The sequence below is a fragment of the Mus caroli genome, chromosome 5 (genome assembly GCF_900094665.2).
Source record: "Mus caroli chromosome 5, CAROLI_EIJ_v1.1, whole genome shotgun sequence".
Taxonomy (NCBI): domain Eukaryota; kingdom Metazoa; phylum Chordata; class Mammalia; order Rodentia; family Muridae; genus Mus; species Mus caroli.
This window is the reverse complement of record NC_034574.1, coordinates 140659940-140681514: the sequence shown is the minus strand read 5'-3', so window position 1 is coordinate 140681514 and position 21575 is coordinate 140659940. Positions and strand designations below refer to the sequence as shown.

Sequence of the window (21575 nt, the reverse complement as noted above, 5' to 3'; positions counted from 1 at the left end):
GGGCTACACAGAGAAACCCTGTCTCAAAAAACAAACAAACAAACAAACAAAAGAAAGGTAAGTTGGGAGGGGAGCAGCAGGTGGGACACAGGGGGAGGTCAAGGGGAAAGACTGGAGGCAGATATGGTCATATTTCATTGTACACATGTATGGAAACCTCGAAAAGAAATAATTTTACAAAGGGGAGAGAAGAAACAAGGCCTAAAACAAGATACACTGGAAGCCCAAGTGCCTGCTCTTCCCCCACGGCCACAGTGCTGCCTTGGGGTTCACTGGGGTCCCTCTGTGGCGAACTGCTCATCATAGGAAGGCTCCAGTGTCAGCATAGTCACGGAGTCGCTACTGCCGTGACTACACGCATGTCCGATGGACTTGAGTCAGGTCACAAGGTTGCATTTTCCTCTGCTCCTGGTGTTATTTTACATTTATTTTGTGTGTATGTGGAGGTCAGAGGACAACCTGAGGAAGTCAGTTTTCTCCTTCCACCATGAGGGTCCCTGGGATTGAAGTCAGTTTGTCAGTCAAGAATCGCCTTTCCCCATTGCCTGATCTAATCCACTTGTATTATTAAGTTTGAACAAACTCTAGCTTGTATAGAAACTCCGAGGTAAACGTTGGTTCAAGTGGCTAAACCGATGACCACAGGCATAACACTACTATTTGGGCAGACATATCTCCAAATCTTAGGGCCTTGTGAACCAAATAAATTATAAACTCCACCCCACACTGTCACATATGCCCACTGCCCACCGTGCCTGCTGGGGCTCCTCAAACTCAGCTTTCCGCAGCACTCCTGTCTTACACCAGCCTCGCTCTGGGTGATCCCACAGCTCTGGAGGTTTGAGAGACTCTACTCACATCCTGTCATCTCCAGCCCAGAGTCACAGGCTGGCATCACCCCTGTGGCGACCCGCCCATGGTTTGTTTGTTTGTTTGTTAAGGTTTGAGGAGTTTACACAGGAACTTACCAGCCCATCGGCCCCATTGTCTCCGCTCTGGTTTTCCCACGCTTTGCCTCCTTTAGCAATTCCTCTATGGCTTTCCTGTTGGGAGAGAGAATATGTCTGAGAAGCAGACATGCACAGATTTCTGGAAATCATCATTGCATAACGAGAACCTTGCTGGGACAACTTTCTTTAAAATGGCTATTAGTTTCCAACACAAAACTTAAACAGGCCCTTCCTTTCCAGCCACCCACTTGGACCCTGCAGCCGCCACGATGTTGATGCCTAAGAAGAATCGGATTGCCATCTATGAACCCCTTTTTAAGGAAGGCGTAATGGTCACCAAAAAGAATGTCCAAACACCTTGAGCTGGCAGACAAGAATGTGCCCAACTTTCATGTAATGAAGGCCATGTAGTCTCTCAAGTCTAGAGACTATGTGAAGGAACAGTGTGCTTGGAGACATTTCTGCTGGTACCTTACGAATGAGGGCATCCAATATCTCGGAGATTACTTGCACCTACCTCCAGAGATTGTGCCCACTACCCTGCGCCACAGCCGTCCCAAGACTGGCAGGCCTTGGCCAGAAGGTCTAGAGGGTGAGTGGCCTGCAAGATTCACAAGAAGGGAGGCCGACAGAGACACCTACAGAACGAGTGCTGTGCCCCTGGAGCTAACAAGAAAGCTGAGGCTGGGGCTGGCTCAGCAACTGAATTCCAATTTAGAGGCAGCTTTGGTCAGCCACCTCAGTGAAATTGGAGATTATGTTGTATTGAATAAACTTTAAAGAAAAAAAATAAACTTAAACAGAAACTGTGTCTCCCTCCTTCCGTGTGTGTGTGTGTGTGTGTGTGTGTGTGTGTGTGTTACTGAAGAACAAACCTAAGGCCTTACAGCCTTACATGTTAGGTAAGCACTCTAAAGCACTCTACCACAGAACTATGTCCCCAGCTCAGAAAAAGAAGTGTTTTCCCTAGGCCCTCTCCGCATACGTAACAGATGTGCAGCTTGGTTTTCATGTGAGACTCCTAACAACTGGACTGCCTTGTCTGGCCTCAATAGGAAAAGATGAGCCTAGTCCTAATGCAACTTGATAGGCTGAGTGCTGATATCCATTGGAGGCCTCCCCTTCTCTGCGGAGAAAGGGAGAGAGTATGAGGGAGGGACAGGGAGAAGGATAAAGGGAGTGGGAGAGGAGGGCAAGGAAAAACTCTGATTGGGATGTAAACTAAATAAATGAATTAAAGTAAAGGAAGTGTTTTACGAGGGAGGAGACAAACTAGAAATTGCAATATAAACTATTAAGTTATATATCTTTAATATAAGAAATCTGTTTCATCTTAATTTGAAAAACAACCAAAAGACATGAATTGCCAGATGTATGTGTGTGTGCATTTATAATGTTTACAATAGTAAAGAAATGGCAGTGCTGAGGCCACAGCTCAGACCTGAGCGCCTGCCTGCCTAAGATGCATGAGGTGCAAGGGCCAGGTTTGGTCCCCAGAGCGCTCGCTTTGCCCCCTCCCTCCTCCCTCTCCCTCACACGCACACACATAGTCTAGCCAGGTGTGGGAGATTGTTGTGAGTTTGGAGACAACCCAGCTCTGTCTCAGAAAACCCAAAATAACGACAGAGACCAAGAAATTAAACAAGCCTGAAAATGTCAGTTAACCCGACAATGATAAATATTTCTGCCCAACATTAATGAGGGTTTCCTCGTTTCTCCACTCATGGCTAGGCGTGGTGGTGCACACCTTTAATCTCAGGACTCAGAAGTCAGAGGCAAGCAGATCTGTGAGTTCAAGTCTAGCCTGGTCTACAAAGGTTCTTTCTTCCTTAACCATTTTAAAACAAATCCTAGACACCGTCTTGCACTCATTTTAACCATGTCTGCTAAGACAGTGGCTAAGCCTTCTGTAGAGAGAGGCTGCATGCCTGTCAGAACCACCTAGCACCAAAGTCAACGAAATTAGCTTTGAGATAACTGGGGCTGTGTGTTTCTTTTGAACATTTATTTGCATATGTGTGCACTAGCATGCACGGGAAGATCAGAGACAACTCTTATGAACTGCTTCTCTCCTTCATGTGAGTTCTGGGGAGCCCAGTCAGATCAAGGTTGGTAGACTTGCTCACACCTCCCCCCCCATTTCTTGAGTGAAATGATATCCATTTATGTAGCAGTAAGTATTTAAGGCAACTAACCAAAGGAGAAAATGAAAGGTAAATAATAAAAAACAAAGGAAAAAGAGAATTCACAAGGACTAAAGTCACAATAGCTGTACCTCAAATCAGTGACCTGCAGACACCAGAGCTGAGGGACAAGAACACAAGGCTTGGTGCCTTCGCAAGTCTTTAAGAAGTTACCTTAGATCAACTAACTATGAAGTACAGGATATGTCACATGGTGGATGGAAAAACAGGTTCAGATAACAGACATGTTCTAACAAGCAGGGCTTGGTGACAAAACGTAGGCTTCTTAGGGAACTGGCAGGAACCTGCACCATTCACCGCTGCTCTCTGACAGGCCCTTGCCATTACCATTCCTCTAGTCTGTAACTCAGTCAAGCACGTGTGAGAACCTTCTGGGCAGAATACTCGAGAACTGAGCGACCATAGCAGCCCGACCCCCATCCCACGGGGCAGGGAAGACCTGGAGAGGAAGCACATGGTTGGCTAGATGTTCCAAAACGTCCGGAAGCCCAGAGAAAATTCTGCCTGGAAAGCAGGAGGGAAGCTGGGTGTGGTGGCTCCCACCTGGAATCCCCACACTAGAGTCTCAGATGAGAGGATCCCTGTAATTTCGAGGGCCACACAGAGAGGTCCTGTCTCAAACAAAAAACCATGAGCAGATGACTGGAATTCCACAGGACACCTGCAAAATGCCACCCACAGCTTCTAAGGAGCCAGCAGTGATGAGTCGTTTAGTGGCAAGGTCTTGTGGATCTATAAACAAGACACAGTACTGCCTCTTCATGATTTACTGTCTAAGGACACAGATGAAGAAATTCAGGATATCTGAACTTAATTTCAGAAAACCATTCGATTGTGTGGGGACACCTGCCATCATCCAAGGAAGAAAGTCTACATTGCAGAGGTTTGGAAAACAAGGTAAAACTCAACTGGAACACTGGGGTAGTTATACATAAGTATATAATGAACTGCTTCTCTGGGTGTGAGTGTGATGACCTGTGCCTGAGGCCCTAGCATTCAGGAGCTTGAGAGAAGGTTCAGTCCGGTCCAGGGAGTGTGAGGCCAGCCTGGGACACACAATGGCACTCTGCCTAAAGCCATGACAAAGGATGAGTGGAGTTCAGGGAAATGAGCTTTGAGCTGACGGAGGTGGTGCACTCCTGTAACCTCAGAAGGTGACAGGAGGACCAGTTTACGGTCGACTTCAGCTATAAGGATGTATGTAAGACCCCAACTCATAACCATCTCAAATGACAAGAGGAGGATGCATGGAATAAGTTGTACTAAATGTAGCCATTGGCTGGTAAATACCACAGCCTCCAACGAAGGCTGCTGTTACAGTGCTTTTGGTCACAATGGTTTATCACAGCAACAGAAAGGAAAAGATACAGTCAAGTTGGAAAGTGTCTTATCCCCATGCCCACCACAGCCTTTCACAGCAGCAAAGTTATAACTCAACCTGGGCTCAGCAGTGAGGAAATGGATGGACCTGTGCACAGGAGTGCTGCTCAGCCTTAAGAACAGAAGGAAATACTGTCTGTATGCTGTGCCCTGAGACAGCACAGACAAGACGCTGACTAGGGAAGTAGGAAGGGTGCTAAAGCACAAATATTCCGTCATCTTACTTATACTGGAAGCTAAAACAGTTTAAGTTAAGAAGCGACAGCAGAATGTCGCTAACCGCGTCTGTTGGAGGGAAGGAAGGAGGGGAGTTTGAGGAGATGGTACCTAGAGGAAGAGTTCAAGTGAGTCAATGGGCGGAGTGGCGACTTTAACAGCTAGCACTGTTAATCCTTGAAGATCTCAAGCATTCTTATCACAGAAAGAAAAAGCATGTGAAGCAATGTGCAAGCTAACTATCTTGACTACACCACTGCATGGTGTTTGACAGACTTTAAAAGTAGTGGTTCTCACCCTTCCTAATGCTGTGCCCCTTTAATACAGTCCCCCATGTGTGTTGACTCCCAACCATAAAAGAACTTTCATTGTTATTCATAACTGTGATTTTGCTACCATTGTGAATCATAGTATAAGTATCTGTGTTTTGGTGGTCTTACATGACCCCTGTGAAAGGCTCACTTAGACCCCAAAGGGGATGCACCCTCAGGTTGAGAGCCACTGCTGTAAAGCATGGCATATACAATGAATGTATATCAGCTATATGTTACTTTACATCAGTTAATTAAATCAAGATATTGTTTCTACAGCGGAATAGTAGACAAGCGATGACATGGAAGTAGAAGCTAACAAGCAGCAGAGCACATCCCTGGGTGACAACATGGGCCAGAGACCAAGAATGGCCACAGGCCCTGGCCAAGCAATTGACTGCAGTATAGTGGCAGAAACCACACCACACCACTGATCCAAGTGATGAGAGGAATTACAGTCAGATGCAGAATGAGGCCAAGTAGAGTTCTTCCTTCCATGCGAGAGGATTTTGATCCTCTAGGGCTGTCCAAAAGACTCAGCAAGGATGCACAACTAGAAAACAGCCTTTTCCTAGGGAGCAGGAGACCCATCAGAAAGAGCAGGACCCTACTTTGGTTTGGATTCACCATACACAAGCAGAAGCCTCATTCATCCATGCAGGCCCTCCTCAGACCCCAGCTCCTAGAGATGCTGCTACTGAAACGGAAGCATCAGTGTCGGTTAGCCCATCAGCGCAGAAGCCTAACTGACGGCAGTACCGTGTCTGCTGAACCAGCTGTCCTGATGCTCTTAGAGTCCTGGAAGGTGGCACAGATGGTGACAGCAGGTGTTAAAGCACAGCTGGTCAGGGCTGATGAAACATCACAGGAAAGGGAAGGGACTTGGGTCCCATTGTCCCTCCAAAGGGTGGAGGTGCCACACCCCAACTTCCACCAACTCCATCTCCTATCGGTTCCTCCACCTCTCAAAGCACCAGGCTGAGAGTCAACCCTTTAACAGACGCACCTTTAGGAGGCATTTAAGATGAAACCTTAGTGTATACTGAGTCACGTGTACCTCCAAAACCATGAACTACAATGACAAGAGAAGGAAGTCGGGCACTACTGGGCAATCTTCTTCTCTCCTTTCTTTTTTTCTGAGATAGGGTCTCATTATGTAGGTTCATCTATTTTGGAACTCACTATGTAGACTAGGCTGGCCTTGAATTTATAGAGATCCACCTGCCTCTGCCTCCTGAGTGCTGGGATCAAAGGCACTCGCCACTCCATGGGGCCAGAAATGTTTTCTTAATACAAAGCTCTTTTCATTCAAGGATGCAGGTCAAAACACAGTCATGGTGTTTCTAATGTTATGAGCTACACCAAGTACAGGGCCCCGATGATAGCAACACTACATTGGATCTGTGAGGCTACCCACTTTGTTCCAGGCACTTTTCCTATGGATACTGACATAATACAAAATAATGACCACAGTACCTATGCACGCACCATGCACCTATGCCTAACCCTCACAGCTTCTCTGTGCTGACCCATAGAGAAGGAAGCAAACCCAGGAGGCTTCAAAACACGCCTACTGTCACAATACAAGTAGGTAATGGCGCTTGTGATATAACCAGCAGGCTGACTCTAGGACCTGGGATCTTGACCCTGTCATCACAGCTCTACTACAAGGTGTGGAAAACCTCCAGAACTTAGTCTACAGAGAGAGCCACGTAAAGGGATGTGTGTGTGTGTGTGTGTGTGTACAATTTAAACGTCTAAAGTGAAACACCATGGGGACAAGGGACCTGGGCTTCTGTATTCTCAGTCACTGCAGTTACTCATGTGTAGGTGACTGCTGAGAGGGAGTTATTACCACAGAGGTGACTTCTTCAGTTAACAGTTTGTGTGGGCTGATTCTTACTACCTCAGCTCTTAAAAGGAAACACTACTCAGTTTATAGGCCACCTGCTTGACATACATACGTACATACACTGACCTCATTTTCAAAGTAGAAGCATGCTTACAAATATTTACCTCTAAATCATGATACAGAAAATAGGCATTAGTGTTGATAGGCATTAGTGTTGGCTTCCTATTGTAATATCTGAGTAAACATGCCATATATATATGCGTGCTTATATAAAGAAATATCAGCCAGGCATGGTGGTGCACGCCTTTAATCCCAGCACTTGGGAGCCAGAGGCAGGCAGATTTCTGAGTTCGAGGCCAGCCTGGTCTACAAAGTGAGTTCCAGGACAGCCAGGGCTATCCAGAGAAACCCTGTCTCGAAAAACAAAAAACAAAAAAACAACAACAACAAAAAGAAATATCTCTTACTGAAAACTGTGAGGTGGTAGCATGGGGCTGCTTAGGAAATAATAAACTCAAAATAGAAAAGTCCATGGATTATAAAACTCATCTGCTGATAGGCCAACTGGTAAGTTGAAAAAAATATATGTATATGCCCTATTGAAATATTAGCTGGGAGAAACATATCCAAATAGAGAAATAAGGTCAAAATAATTATTGAGCCTTTTTACCTAACGAAAAGTATTTGCTTACTCTTCAAGAAGACTGATAAAACAAAGTTGTGCCCCCCCCCCCCAAAAAAAAGTGTGTGTGTGGGGAGGATTTATAGCCTAGAAAACTGAGTGTGGAGGGAGCCAATATCGAGCGCTCCCTGCCCTCAAATGCTGACAACTAATATGGCAGCTGCCTGGACTGAGCAGAGGCTCGGGAACGTGGCTAAGGACTGGCAAGCAGAGACAAAATACGAGTCCAACCCTTACCAAGCAGCAGCTCAATTCCAACAAGAAAAGGGTACAGAAATTGTACTGAAGAAAATACCACAATGAAAATTCTCTCTGAGTTTCCTACCACAGCTCTCGTAAACTCCGGCAGAAGTTTGGCATATTCCTTTGATAAACAAAGCAGACACAAGAAAACTACCTCACGGAAAGCTGGGTCTGTGTAAGTCACTCTCCCACTCCTTCAAGAGCTTTGTTCTCCACAGAGGCCTGCAGACTGTCCTAAGTGTGCTGCAGAGCTCTTGGCTCTTGGCGTTGAGGATGGCAGGCAGTAGAAGGTCTGGTCAGCTTGCCGGGGCTGTTTTCCTCAGTGTGTCAAGGCTGTGGCATACGCTGGAAAACAGGATGTCCACCCCACAGAGCTCAGCCACTGATTCATCGGGTGACTATAAATTATACCCAGAGCTAAAAGCCCAGTTATGGAAAACAATGAAGATAAGAGAGAGATCCAGAACCACAGGCTCCTTAAAAAGTGCTTTCATGTTTTAACACGTGTAGAAACTAGTCCCTTGAGTCTGCTGTTTTTAAGGAAAATAATATACCTATCACTAACTGAGCTGTGTGGTTTTAAGTCAGATATAAAATATCTGAACATCTAACATTTTAAGTTTGGGCTGGAAAGATGATGCATCAGTTAAGAGCACTGGCTACTCTTGCAGAGGACCTAGGCTTGGTTCCCAGCACCCAAAGGGGGCAGCTCGTGCCCACCTGTGGTTACAGTCACCAGGGGTCTAACACCCTCTTATGGGCTCCACAGGCACCAGGCACACATGTGATACACTCACACATCTGCTGGCAAACACTCGTAACACAATAAAGAAACAAACAAACTGATCTTTAAAAACAAGTCTAGCAATACACCATGAGAAGAGGAAGAAAAAGCTGGTACACTACAGAGATCTAAAGCCATCTAGAGAGATGATGAAGAGCCTCAGGAACTGAGCACGTGGGGCCACACCAGAGCCAGGGCGCATGGATTGCCAGGCCACCGGACACTTCTATCTTCCACACTCTAGGTGTCAAACACTGCTTTGAGGGATATGTTAATCTCCTCTACAAAGGCAGCAGATATTAACAAAGCAGAACACACATACAAATGTTTTTCACACCAAGAATTAAGCCCAAACTTCTACTCTGCCAATAATTTACTAAAACAAGTCAGCAAATTCTTGACTCCTTAAGCTCTGCTGTGTCAAGTTTCAGTTGTTATTCCAGGTATTAACTCATATAGAATGGACTTAAGTAGGGCAAGGCAACTCCAAATCCCCTTTCACAACTAAGAAAACGTCCTACTTAACACACATGCCAGGGTTTGGAGAGAGAACTCTTTTTCTGTAATATAGTAGGTTAATAGAATCCAGAAGCTGGAAACACACACATAAACAGACACACACGACCTAACTTGGAGCCGAGTGGCCCTCCAAAGATGAGGTTCACAGAACTGAAGTGGCCCACTGCACAAGTGGCCAGGACTATATGACTGGAAAGTAAAGGGATATAAACGTTTACCTTCAAAGCCGAGGGTTGTTGTGGGGCTCTGATGCAATGCAAACATGTTATCTACACTTAGTTCAATGGCAGAGCTAGTATGGTGGCTCACACCTATAGACCCAAGGCTGAGGCTGAAGGATAGCTGCAAGTCTGAGGCCAGCCTAGTTGATGCAGTGAGCTCCAGGCCAGTCAGGGCTACACAGTGAGAGCCTTTCTTTAAATAAAAACATAACAGACAGGATTCAGAGATAAATAAAAGGAAGGAACCGGCTCAAGTGGAGAAGCCCAAGGCAGAAGAGTCCAGTAGAGATTACACCAGCTTTCATGGCTCTATCGCATCACACAGCAGCTGCTAACCAGAAGAAACCACCAGGCAAGGCACTCAGTGTTTGGGACATCAGGAGCCACCACACACTAAAGTAGTACTCTATAATACATAGATGGCGATTTAAAAGGTTAAAATATTTCAACACAATCTTCTAGCCCTTCATTAAAGCCACACTTTAAATAGCTGTGCATCCTAGAACATCTCCTCTATACTGAAACACAAACCGTCCTTAAGGCAGAGCAGCAGCTGCAGTTGAATGGGATGGAGCCAGGCTAGCAAAGAGTCCAGGATGGAATTAAAACCAGAACAGGTGCACAGCGGAGACCACAGGGGCACTTCTAAGTGAAAAAGCACACTGGCTGTTCCAACAGTGGAGTGTGGCCCCCCAAGTCGCACACTTTTGTGCACACTCCTTTTCACGGCAGTGCTGGGAACCGCTCATCCTGTTACACATCGCCTGGAATACAACTCACAGAAACCAGGCCATTGATCAACTTTCTGTGTTTGTTCCTACATACACTGTGTTTCAAGAAGGCCCCAAATCTCAGTACTTACAGCTTTCTGTTTAATATAATTTATAATGAGAAAGCCCCAGATGAAGCAAACTGCTCAGGTAAAGACCCATTAAATACACTAGTACATGTTTTTATAACTGCAGGATGAAAGGCACACATCACCATTAGAGGTGAGTTAGCCTAACTGCCATACAAGGCCAAGGAGATTATGGTTTAGAGAGGTTAACTTGTCCAAGATTAAATACGTTCCTGATTGGGGGTGATATTTAATCCCAAATTTGTATCACTCACCCCACCAAGCAAGAATGGCTGCCAAGCACGCTAGGGAGAAGCCTCAAAAGCGCCTCACTGTGACAGCGCAGCACTGTCATCACCGCTAAGGACATTAACACTGCCTCAGTGCTGTTTCACACCCACTAAGGACACTCTGAAAAACACAAGCTGCACAGCAAACTTTCCATCTGAAAAACGCACACTGAGAAGAACTAGCCAATAACTGGCCTTAACGCGCTCTCGATGCTCTGAGACGAGGGACCACAGTTTCTATTAGTCTTGAATTGGGAATATACTGAGATTACCTAAGAAGAGGAGACGGCATCTATAACACTGACTAGACAATGAGTCCCAGTTGGGCTGCTTGATAGCTTCAACAGAGCTATGAAATCTGCTAAATGGAGACATTCCTACCAGGCTTTTAGAGCTTCTATGGGGGATTAAATGTAATTATACACATAGTAATGCAACATTAAGGCCCTGAGTATATAAAAGGTGCTGTTTTGAGATTTTAAATAACTACTTTGTAGGTATAATTTCAATGGAGTATTGATGGCTGTACATGTGTTAAGAAAAGCACACACATATTTCTGATACCCACCACATACACAGTGATTATAGCATGTCACAGAACCCTTGATCTGGCTGTCTCCCCCCGCCCCCTTTAGTGATGAACAGCTAATGCTTTGGGGCAGTGCTGCTGATATGCCTCGGTTAACAGTAAGGGGCAAAGCTCTGACCTTGTGTCTGTACAACTTTCTTATTTTTACTCATTCATGAAGATAATCCCAGTATTTTTGAGGCTGTTCAAGAGGTGTTTTGGAAAAATATAAGTGAAAAAGTTAAAATGAATTCATTTAAAGATGGTGCCCATAAAGCTTAATAAGATTGAAAATTTACATTTTCACAAACTGAGTATTATTATTAAAGCCATACAAGGGTTCTGAGGCAGCCTCTAAGCCACCGGCCTCTGCATGGCTAAGACTGGCTGTCTGACTTCAGTCAGCTCCCTTAACTTGTACAGACCTCGGTTTCCTTTCTTAGAGGTGGGAAGCCATCAACTCTGAAAGGAGGGTTAAACTGGTTTCCCTACTTGAGTCGGCTTCCCTCTGCAGTCAGAGCTACGTGGCGGGAGGCCATCTGCTTTTTGCTAGAAATAAGCCGAGTTGGCTTTCTCAAGTCTTGGCTTGCTGGGAAGCACACGGCTCAGAGAAGGCTGGCCCACTGAACAGGCCAACAGGAAGGGAACCTTCTGCCTTCCTTGCCTGCCTCAAGTCTGGGCAGCAGACAGGGACACACCCTTAGGCTGACAATTCTAAAGACAAGACATTTTCAATCAAGGTTCCTAACCACAAGCTTCTAAAGCCCCCCATTTCACTCTCCATTTACGAACAAAGTATAATCTTCACATGAAGACAGAAATAAAACAGTGGCATCAAGCCTGAGAGCTCAGATCCCAGGGTCTGATACAGAACATAAATCCAACTCACTTACTCTGACAAAGATGATGATGGCCGCGCTCCATGCCTCATCTTTGGAATGCAGTGCTAATTGAAATTTATGTCTCCAATTTCATAGATTAATCACTTTTGAAGAAAAATCCTACTAAGTGTTCTTAGCACCAGGATTTATGCTTAAGTACATAGAACAGTGCAAGCGAGCAACCCAGGATCTGAGACCACTTTAAATCTCCTCAATGATGCGTGACCCTTGAACTCTGCGTTCCAATTACAACTTATTCTGGGATCCCAGTTGGTTAGAAACTAACACTTATGCAATGCTGCTCCCAGAAGACACAGGTTATTAAATGAAAATTGCAGTGCAAGGCATGGGATACCTCCCTACGAGTTACTGGTGAGGCAGGTCCCAAAGGTCTCTAAAACAACACAGGCTATTACCATTGTCCTTGGCTACCCTCCATAATAACTACATGCTAAGACCCTATTTGGCTACAGGGCTAGGAAAAATAGTCTCAAACCAAGCAAGAAATTTCCTTCCTGCTGGCTAGCATTCCATGTCAGAAGGTGCTATCTATGCAGGCTGTTGGGGGAGAAAAGACATCAGTAGCTTTACCCAGCACTAGACACTGCCTGCCATAATGCCAACCTGCCTAGGCAAGATGGACCTGTTAGTGCAATCGTGTAGTACTGTTAGAGGGTCACTCTCATTTTCTGATTGGACTTGAGGCCCATTCCACAGCAAGAATTTCATGTCTGATACTTTAATCTTGGTTAAACGCCCATAACTGGAGAGATCATAGGCGCAAGGGTGGAACTTGCTATTTTTAGTTCACTGAATTGTAACATTGTCAAATTGCTTTCTAGATATATATGTTTATAGCAACATATCTGGGATGCTCTCAGCCTTATCAGAAAAGTTTCTTTTTTGCAGCAGGCAGCAGTCCATGCAGAGACACATTAACTGATCAAAACGCTGAGACTGAGTGTTCAGCCCTAAATGGGATATCGCTGTCATCACCACCCCCTGCTCCCGGAGAGCTCAGGAAATATCTTGAGAAAGGAGGCAGAGAGAATGTCAGAGCTGGAGGCGTGCGGTGAGATGCTGCTTCCGGACACGACAAGGCTATTTACTCATGGACTCTCAGAGGCTGTGGTTATCCATGCAGAATCAAGCAAGTCAGGATGATGGCACAGCTAAGAGCGGGACTCTCCAGTCAGGATGACGGCACAACTGAGAGCAGGCACTCTCCAGGCTTCGCTGATAATGTGGAGCCACTGGCACTTGACAGCTACTGGGGAAGGATCACTCATGTTCCAGTGGATGGCCCCCACAGCCATGCACGGTCAGTACAGATAGACTGGATAGACTTAGTGGGTTATCAAAAAAAATATATCACATGGAGTTGGGAGCAGAGTGTGTTAGGGTAATTATGGAGGGCACATATTTCATTATATTCATGAATGACAGTCTCAAGAATAAAGAAAACTTATAGTTAAGGCAGAAATGAACATCTATCCACTAAATGTCCATGAGGATGCAAGGGAGGGATTTTTTGAGACAGGGTTTCTCTGTATAGCCCTGGCTGTCCTGGAACTCACACTGTAGACCAGGCTGGCTTTGAACTCAGAAATCTGCCTGCCTCTGCCTCCCAAGTGCTGGGATTAAAGGCATGCACCACCACTGCCCAGCCCTACTCGTCTTGTCGTAAGCAAACGTGTCCAGTTGGTAAGACAAATGCCCATCACAAATACCCCAGAGGATTCTTGGGTTTATCTTTCATAAGGCTCTAGACTATATCTAATGGATGGAATTTCTGAAACTCTGTATTACAATGCAAGGGCAAACTAACATTTGCGTAGTCCTACATAGTTTGTCATCTTGTTTTATTTTACTGTAATATTACTGCCTGTGAGACTCCAACTCTGAGACCAGATTGTGCGTGCTCAAAGCAGAAGCCGCAACTCACAAGTCCAGGCGTGCCTTCATCTCAGCTGTCGTGAGCTAATGTGAGCTACTCATTCACCCACCCTCCTCTGCTCAGGCCGGATTCACCTCCCTGGCTCTGCCCATCAGATCTGCCTGAATCCTATCACACGGCTGCTTCCCTGACACTCCTTGTCTAACCATGGCCACCCTTTACCTCAATGAACTCCTGGAAAGGCCAGTCTCTTATTGTCCATACGACAGACTATGGAGCTATAGACATGTGGCTACAAACTGACCCAATAGTTATTCCAACCTTTGAAATCCAAGTTCAGCTTTTTGAGATATTTAATAAGAAAAAAAAAAAAAAAAGAGTTCCTCTTACCAAGCATACACTGTAGGCCAGGCAGTGTTTTAAGGCACTAACAGACACATCAGTGAACATTCAGACAAAAATCTCTACACTGGGTTTTATGCTACAGTGAACTGGATTGTGTGTGAGTGTGTGTGGGGCTTGGATAAAAGGAAGCAGCCAATAAATATGTAAATTATCTGTATATAGTTATCTAACTATCTGTATGCATATATACACACACATGTATTTAAGTTTGAAAGCAGGAAGTACTGTAGAGGCAGGGGGACTTGCAGGGAGGAGCTTGGGGAAAGAGCTTGCAATTAAGAGTTAGAAGAAATGGGGACGGGCATGATGGCACACGCCTTTAATCCCAGCACTTAGGAGGCAGAGGCAGGCGGATTTCTGAGTTTGAGGCCAGCCTGGTCTACAAAGTGAGTTCCAGGACAGCCAGGGCTACACAGAGAAACCCTGTCTAAAAAAAAAAAAAAAAAGTTAGAAGAAATGTTAGCTAGCATTCTGAGTGCCTCCTGTACACCGCGCTGAGTCATCAACAAGCACACTCTTGTCTTCCTGATGAGCACGGGACATCACGTCCTTAGGAACTGTCGGCCTTTTAGGTTGTTTCCTCCTCATGGAGAGCTGGCAACCACCACACATGCCATCCACTCACTGCACACCAGGCACGCTTCGCCTCCACAGCTTACAGTTAAAGAGATGATAAACAAGTCCATCCCAACTCACTCAATGATGAGAGCTGTGAAGGAACAAACTAAGGAAGAGCCATCAAAGTAAGGTTTTCTTGAGGATGTAAGATGCTGTTTGAGAGGTCACTGCAGTAGGCAGCCTCTAAAGTGGCCCTGTGGTTTCATTTGCCAACGTTTAGAGTAATCCTGGAATAACCACTTCTGCAGTGCGGCCTAGACTGATTCACATTCACCAGTGGGATGGGTGAGGTGTCACTTCTGAGATTTGGGAATACAGAGGACAGCCTTAGTGTAGCAGTACCTCCTTTTGACTGTAGTTCTGGGAGAAACAAGAGCCAAGGTTACCAGGCAGTCCCTGACGTCAGCCCCGGACAAGTCCTCCTCCATGCAAGCACCAGAACTGCAGTTTGCAGTCTTCTCGGAGACCTTGACTCTGAAGCACTTGGCTGAGCCACACCAGCATTCCTGATCCACAAAATGCAGAAGTGTTTGTTTCCCGTCCCTAGGTCTTGGGGTAACTAGCTACATGGAAATGGGCGATCAACACCACAGTCAAGGGTGGAGTCCCTGAGCAAACTGCCTTGCAGTGGGCAGACCATATGAAAGGATAAGGGAAGAGAATCTTAGGCAAGAATGGAACAAGGGTCAAAGGCCTGAGACAGGAAACAAGTCAGGTGTCTATGAAAGATGACTGCCTATTTAGGGTATCTGTTGCTGTGAAACACCACATGAAACACCATGACCAAAAGCAACTTGGGAGAAAAGGGCCATTCAGTCATAGTTCCATACAACAGTGAATCATAGAACACAGCAGGAGCCTGGAGGCAGGAGGCAATGCACAAACCATGGAGGACTGCTGCTTACTGGATTGGCTTGCTCCTTAGAACTTGCTCAGGCTGCTTTCTTTTCTTTTTGTCTTCTGGGTTTCTCTCTCTCTCTCTCTCTCTCTGTCCTTATTGTTTTGTTTTTGAGACAGAGTCTCACTGTGTAGCTCTGGCTGTCTTGGAACTCACTATGTAGCCCTGACTGGCTTGAAATCACAGAGATTGATTCGATTGCCTCTGCTTCCTAAGTGCTAGGATCAAAGGTAAACACCACCATCATCGAACTAGCCAGCTTTCTTATAGCACCCAGAACCACTAGGCCAGGAGTCGCACCACCCACAAATAGATGGGCCCTCCCACACCACTAATTAAGAAAATGCCCTACAGCCTGATCTTATGGAGGCATTTTCTCAATTGTGAGTCTCTCCTGCAAGATGACTACAACTCACATCAAGTTGACATAAAACTAGCCAGGCCAGTGACCGATGGTTGACAGTTACAAGGACAGTATGGAAAGATGGGACTTAAGCCAACCCAGATATTCCCATAGATAACAAGACACAGCCTGTGGATGCCATTAGTGTAACCACCATTACCTGGACTGACTGACTACCAATACAATAGATGACATCTGAGAGTGTGTATCTTCTAAGTGCTGTGCTGTTTTAATTCATTTATCCTTTATAATAATCCTACCAAATGAGTGTCATTATTCACCCCGTTTATAGATAAGAAAACCAGAGGTTCAGAAAAGCCTGGGAAGTGGTAGGGTCACAAGGCCTTCTCACCTCAGTTCTCAAACTTGGCCCTATAGAATACTGAAAAAGGACTCACAGAGAAGACTCTCCTCTTGAAAAGGGAAAGAAATCCAACCTCACATAGTTAAGCAACCTGGCTGCCTCTTCCTCAGATGTTCTAAGCAGACTGATTTTCTCACAGGCTCTTTACACATATTCTTCTGTCTCTCTCAGGGTCTTTCTGTACAGCACAGACTAGACTTGAACTCAGATTCCTGCTTGCCTCTGCTCCCCAAGAGAGCTGGGGTTAAAGGTGTGTGCCACCATGCCCAGCTGGAGCTTTCTGATTCAGGTATAAAAGGTTATTTACAAGAGGCAGGAATTACTGACTGAGGCCTACATATGGTCTGCTTTACGCTGTTTTATGCTCACTGGCCTAGATTGAGCCCTGGCTTCCTACCAACACTGCAGACACCTGGCACTGCACCAGGCGCTCATCTGCTGCAGACCTTGCCATTCCTGCCTCATTTCCAAGTGTGGGGAAGGCTGTGAATGTTCCAGCAGTCTCAATTTCTTCAAGAGAGAAGAAATCCAATCCACTTCTTTTTGATTGTTATGCATAGTCTATTAATAGGGATGCTATTTCAGAATGGCTTTTCTTATAAGCTTGAACAGTCTGGGAGCCCACCAGACCTCTTTACAGTGCTCCCTGGGGCTAAAGTCACAGAGCTACTGAGTTTTTGTTTGTTCCACGATTTTCACTCAAGATAAACAAATCAACCAGCGTGTTCGACATACCTAACAATGTGTAATTATAATAATCACAATAACAGCTAATGTTGATTGGTAACATGCATTTATTGCCTCTCTGTGCCATTAGAACTAAGCTGCATGCAGGCCAGCTTGTTTCCTGCTATATCCCTGTGCTCAATAGTTATTTAAGAAATTAGCAAAATATTCTTTTATATTTTGAAGGCAAGGTCTTGCTTTGTGACCCAGGCTGGCCTCAAATTCTCTATTCTCCTGCCTCAGCTTCTCATGGACTGGGATAGCTTTGTATACCACCAGGCCTGGCTGAACTGTTTCCGTTGAAGAGACCAACCTAGTGTCAACGGACGGCAGCAGTCAGCTCACTTCCCTGACCCTCTCTCTTTCTACCTCTAGTTTTTACACCTGGGAGCCCTGGATTTGCATCCTTTTTAAAAGATGCCAATTATTCTGACATGTTTGGCAAGGAGATAGATTTAGAGCAGTTGAATCATTTAACTCCTATTAGTAGGACAGGCCCTGGGAGAGGTAAATCTTGCCTTACTGGTTTTTGGTTGTGAGGTAGAGGCTGAGAAGCCTCTGACTAAGTGAACATGGATATAGGCTCCAGAGAAGTTTGTGTTCTCTCTGCATCTTTACCATACAGAATCTAAGTTTCTTTTCTAGAAGTTTCTTGTATCCGATACTCAAGTCTCCAGTCCTACATCTATGTTGCTAGTCTACCATACCTGCTCTATTAAATGGTCTGAACTCACTGCTGACTCTACTGTTCTCTCCACACAGATACGGGATGAAACACCAGTTTATGGCATGCACTGACTCAGGACTCAGCCCCCCCCCCCCCCCCCCCCCCAATACTCCCAGGTGGTAATCAAGGTCCAAACCTATACATGATAGGGCAAGGACTGTACTGCAGAGCTACATGTGGAGCTGTTCCCATGGTGTGAGCGTGGTCTCACTGAGGTGTACAGGCTGGGCTGTGATGTTTTGCTGTAGTCCTGGCTATCCGTGACCCTGAGACCCTCCTACATGAGTACTACTAGGCATGAGAGAGAGACCAGGCCCTGCTAACAGCTCCTTTATATTAGAAAAGAGGAAAGCCATACATCTCTGAACACTGATACTTCTTTCACAATCTACTAACGAGTATTTCCCAAGTTCCTGGAAAGCAGACCACACCTGCCTTGTTTGCTGTCCTCAGTGCCTAGGTTCGCATCCCAAGAGCAGGTGGGAGTGCAGAAAACAGTGACTACCTCAATCCTGTCTTATCTGTTAATTTTTAAAGATTTGTTAATGTATTTATATATAACGAGAGCCAGAAGAAGGCATAAGATGCCATTATAGATGGCTGTGAATTGCTGGGAATTGAACTCAGGACCTCTGGAAGAGCAATCAGTGCTCTTAGCTGCTGAGCTACCTCTCCAGCCCTTATCTGTTACATTTTATGTTCTATACTTACCTATGCAACACCCACATTAAAACAAAGTCTTTTTCCTATGTATTTGCCCCATCCAAACCACAGCAGGCTTGTTAGAATGGACTCATTAGACTCTCTCGTCACTATTTCTCAGGATGGTGCTCTCAGGCCTTACTTGCTGTGTAGACAGTGTGAGGTCCAGTGTAGGCTAGCTGTAATAAGCACTCCATCCTTGAAATAAACAGACCCAAACAGCAACTGTATCACATGTCTTATAAAATCTAAAGCAGCAAAAGAAAATACAGTAGTAAGAATCTGATCAGAAAAGGCCGGATCTGGAGTTATTACAGATCTTTTAAAGGAGGCTGGTGGAACTAGAGGCGTCCCTTGGGGACTCTATTTGAAGCATGTTCCAAAGATCATTGGAATCTGTAAATGAAGTTAACCAGAAATATGACTTTTGTCTAAAGGCCTGGAAGACTATAATCTTTTAAAAATATATAATATTTTATTAGCTGAGTGTGGTGGCACACCTTTAATCCCAGCACTCGGGAGGCAGAGGCAAATGGATCTCTGAGTCTGAGGCCAGCCTGCTCTACACAGTAAGTTCTAGCACAGGTAGGCCTATGTAGAGACCCTGTCTTAAACCTCATCCTCAAAATAGTTCTTTTCAGCTAAAATTATTTTCATCTCTATTTTGATTTTACTCTTTTCCTTCCCCCTGAACACTGTAATCTTAATAAACTGAAAAGAAGAGCAGTCAATCATGGACCAAAGAATCCAATACGCTTTCCTATCTCCTGAGATGCAAGATGCTCTGGCTCACAACTAAATGGATCACTTTTTATGTAGACACTTTCCTTCTCTACAGATACTGCACAAACCTGTATTATGCCAATTAATTAGGGCACTTAGATGTTACTGCTATATGTAATTTAGAACTAGTTTGTAAAGTGCTTTGAAAATGGCCAGTGCTAAGCCAGATACTCAGAATTATTAGATATTAAAAGCCTTTGGCATATAGGCATAGTATTTAATGATTAGCTCTTTCGAGGGCACAGGATTTTATGGCCGAACAGAACTTCTGATCTTGAATCATTAACACTGCAGTGGTTTGAGCTCAATGTCATTAAGGAGCAAGTGAGGTAGTGAGGAATTTTTTCAGTTTATATAAATAAATATGATTCAAGTACAAGTCTGTCTCCCCCATTCTCCATGTCCTTTCTTTCACAGCCTTGGCCCAGAACTCACTATATACATTAGGTTGTCTTCAAATTCAGAGTTCTACCAGCCTCTGCCTGCAGGTATTAAGAGGATGCACCAACACCCCGAGGTCTCTCTCAGCCCTCTAGCTCCTATAGTCAGCACAGTTCCTTCCACACATGTGGCACTCCTGATTATGTGAGCCTGTTTATGGCCACCCTAAACGGATTTACAGTTCATGCCGCCACAGCATGAGTGACAGCCCTTTTCCGCAATGAAACTGTGAGATCCCGTGGTGCTCACCAGTCGATACACTGTCTTCTTTAACTGGACTCTTACACCTTCCAATTTTCCTACTTGTAATGGCTGTGTATATTTTATCTTTGGAAAACTCAAACCAAGCCATTCCCCAGCAGAGTCCTGTCCTTAGGCTCGGATGAAATCGGCCCACAGCCAGCGGCCGCTGTGCTAATTCCAAGGGCCTTTTCTCCCTCCGTCCCGGGGCTGACTTACTCAGCATCACTTTCCCTGGCTTCCACAGCTTCACTTGCAGCACATAGTAAACTATCTCTTGCCAGTTATTCTTTAGCCCTGCTTGCTCACTGAGGTTGCCTGAGGCTTGGTTCCCAGCTCCTTCCTTATCAATTTCTGTTGTAACTCTGTTGACTTCCATCTTTATGATCAGGACTCACAAAGTTTACTTTCGGCTTAGACCTCTCCCATGGCCTGTAATCCTCACAACACAACAGTTGACTCGCAAGCTCCTCGTATTAGGGATTGGCCCCCATCCTAGATGAGAGATGGTAACATCTGGTTCTGTATCTTCCACATCCCGTTCCTAGGACGTCACCCTTCTCCCTATTGTTGTCTATCAACATTTTGGGCCACTTCTGGTCACATCCCACACTGTAATTGAAATAACACATCACTCCAGCTCTTTTCCTCAATGAATCAGGAGAACGGGCCCTTCCCCTTATCTGCTATACTAAATCATGCAAATCTTTCGGTTCTCCAACATTTAGCTTCTACTTCAGGACCAGTTCCAGTTTCCCCCACAAAACGCATTTGCTCTCCACTCTGCATAGCCACCTTCTTCTTGTCCTACAATCTCTGGAAGACCTTCCCTGGTTTCTGTGCTCAAAGCAGATACTTCTCAAGTTCTCTATCTGGCCTCATTTGTTTCTTTCACAGAACTACGATTTAAAAAATTCCTACGGTCGAGCCAGGTAGTGGTAGTTCACGCCTTTAATCCCCAGGCATGGGATTCCAGGACAGCCAGGGCTACAGAGAAACCCTTTTTCAAAAAACAAAAACAAGTTAAGTTCCTGCAGTTATCTGTTTTCAAGGCCTGGTACCATCCAGGCACTCAATGAGTATAAAAGTATCTTTGTAAAAAGCGGGCCAAGTATAGGAAATACAGGCTCTTGACAGGGCAGAAGAGGTCAAATATAGCTTAAAGGTTCCTTTTTTTTTTTTGGCTTTTCGAGACAGAGTTTCTCTATGTAGCCTTGGCCTTCCTAACTTACTCTCAAGACCAGGCTGGCCTCAAACTTAGAGATCCCTCTGCCTCTGTCTCCAGAGTACTGGGATCAAAGGCGTGTGACAAGCGTCCTGTAACTTCAGTATATCGGTGATGTTTTTCTGAGGCAAGCTCTTGTTACAACGACAGTCAGTCTGGTCTTCAACTTGCAATTCTGTTTGCATCTTTTTTTTTTTTTTTTTTTTG

General features: G+C 45.1%; 1 protein-coding gene across 1 annotated transcript in view; it reads right to left on the bottom strand.

Annotated features, from left to right (window-relative positions):
• The window catches only part of LOC110293941 (protein POLR1D-like), a 33946-nt gene that overhangs the window by 8798 nt on the left and 3573 nt on the right, over window positions 1-21575 (bottom strand). Inside the window, exon 2 of the mRNA XM_021161841.1 lies at window positions 969-1043. Coding sequence (XP_021017500.1) covers window positions 969-1043 — 75 coding nt within the window. The remainder of the gene's footprint in view (window positions 1-968; window positions 1044-21575) is intronic.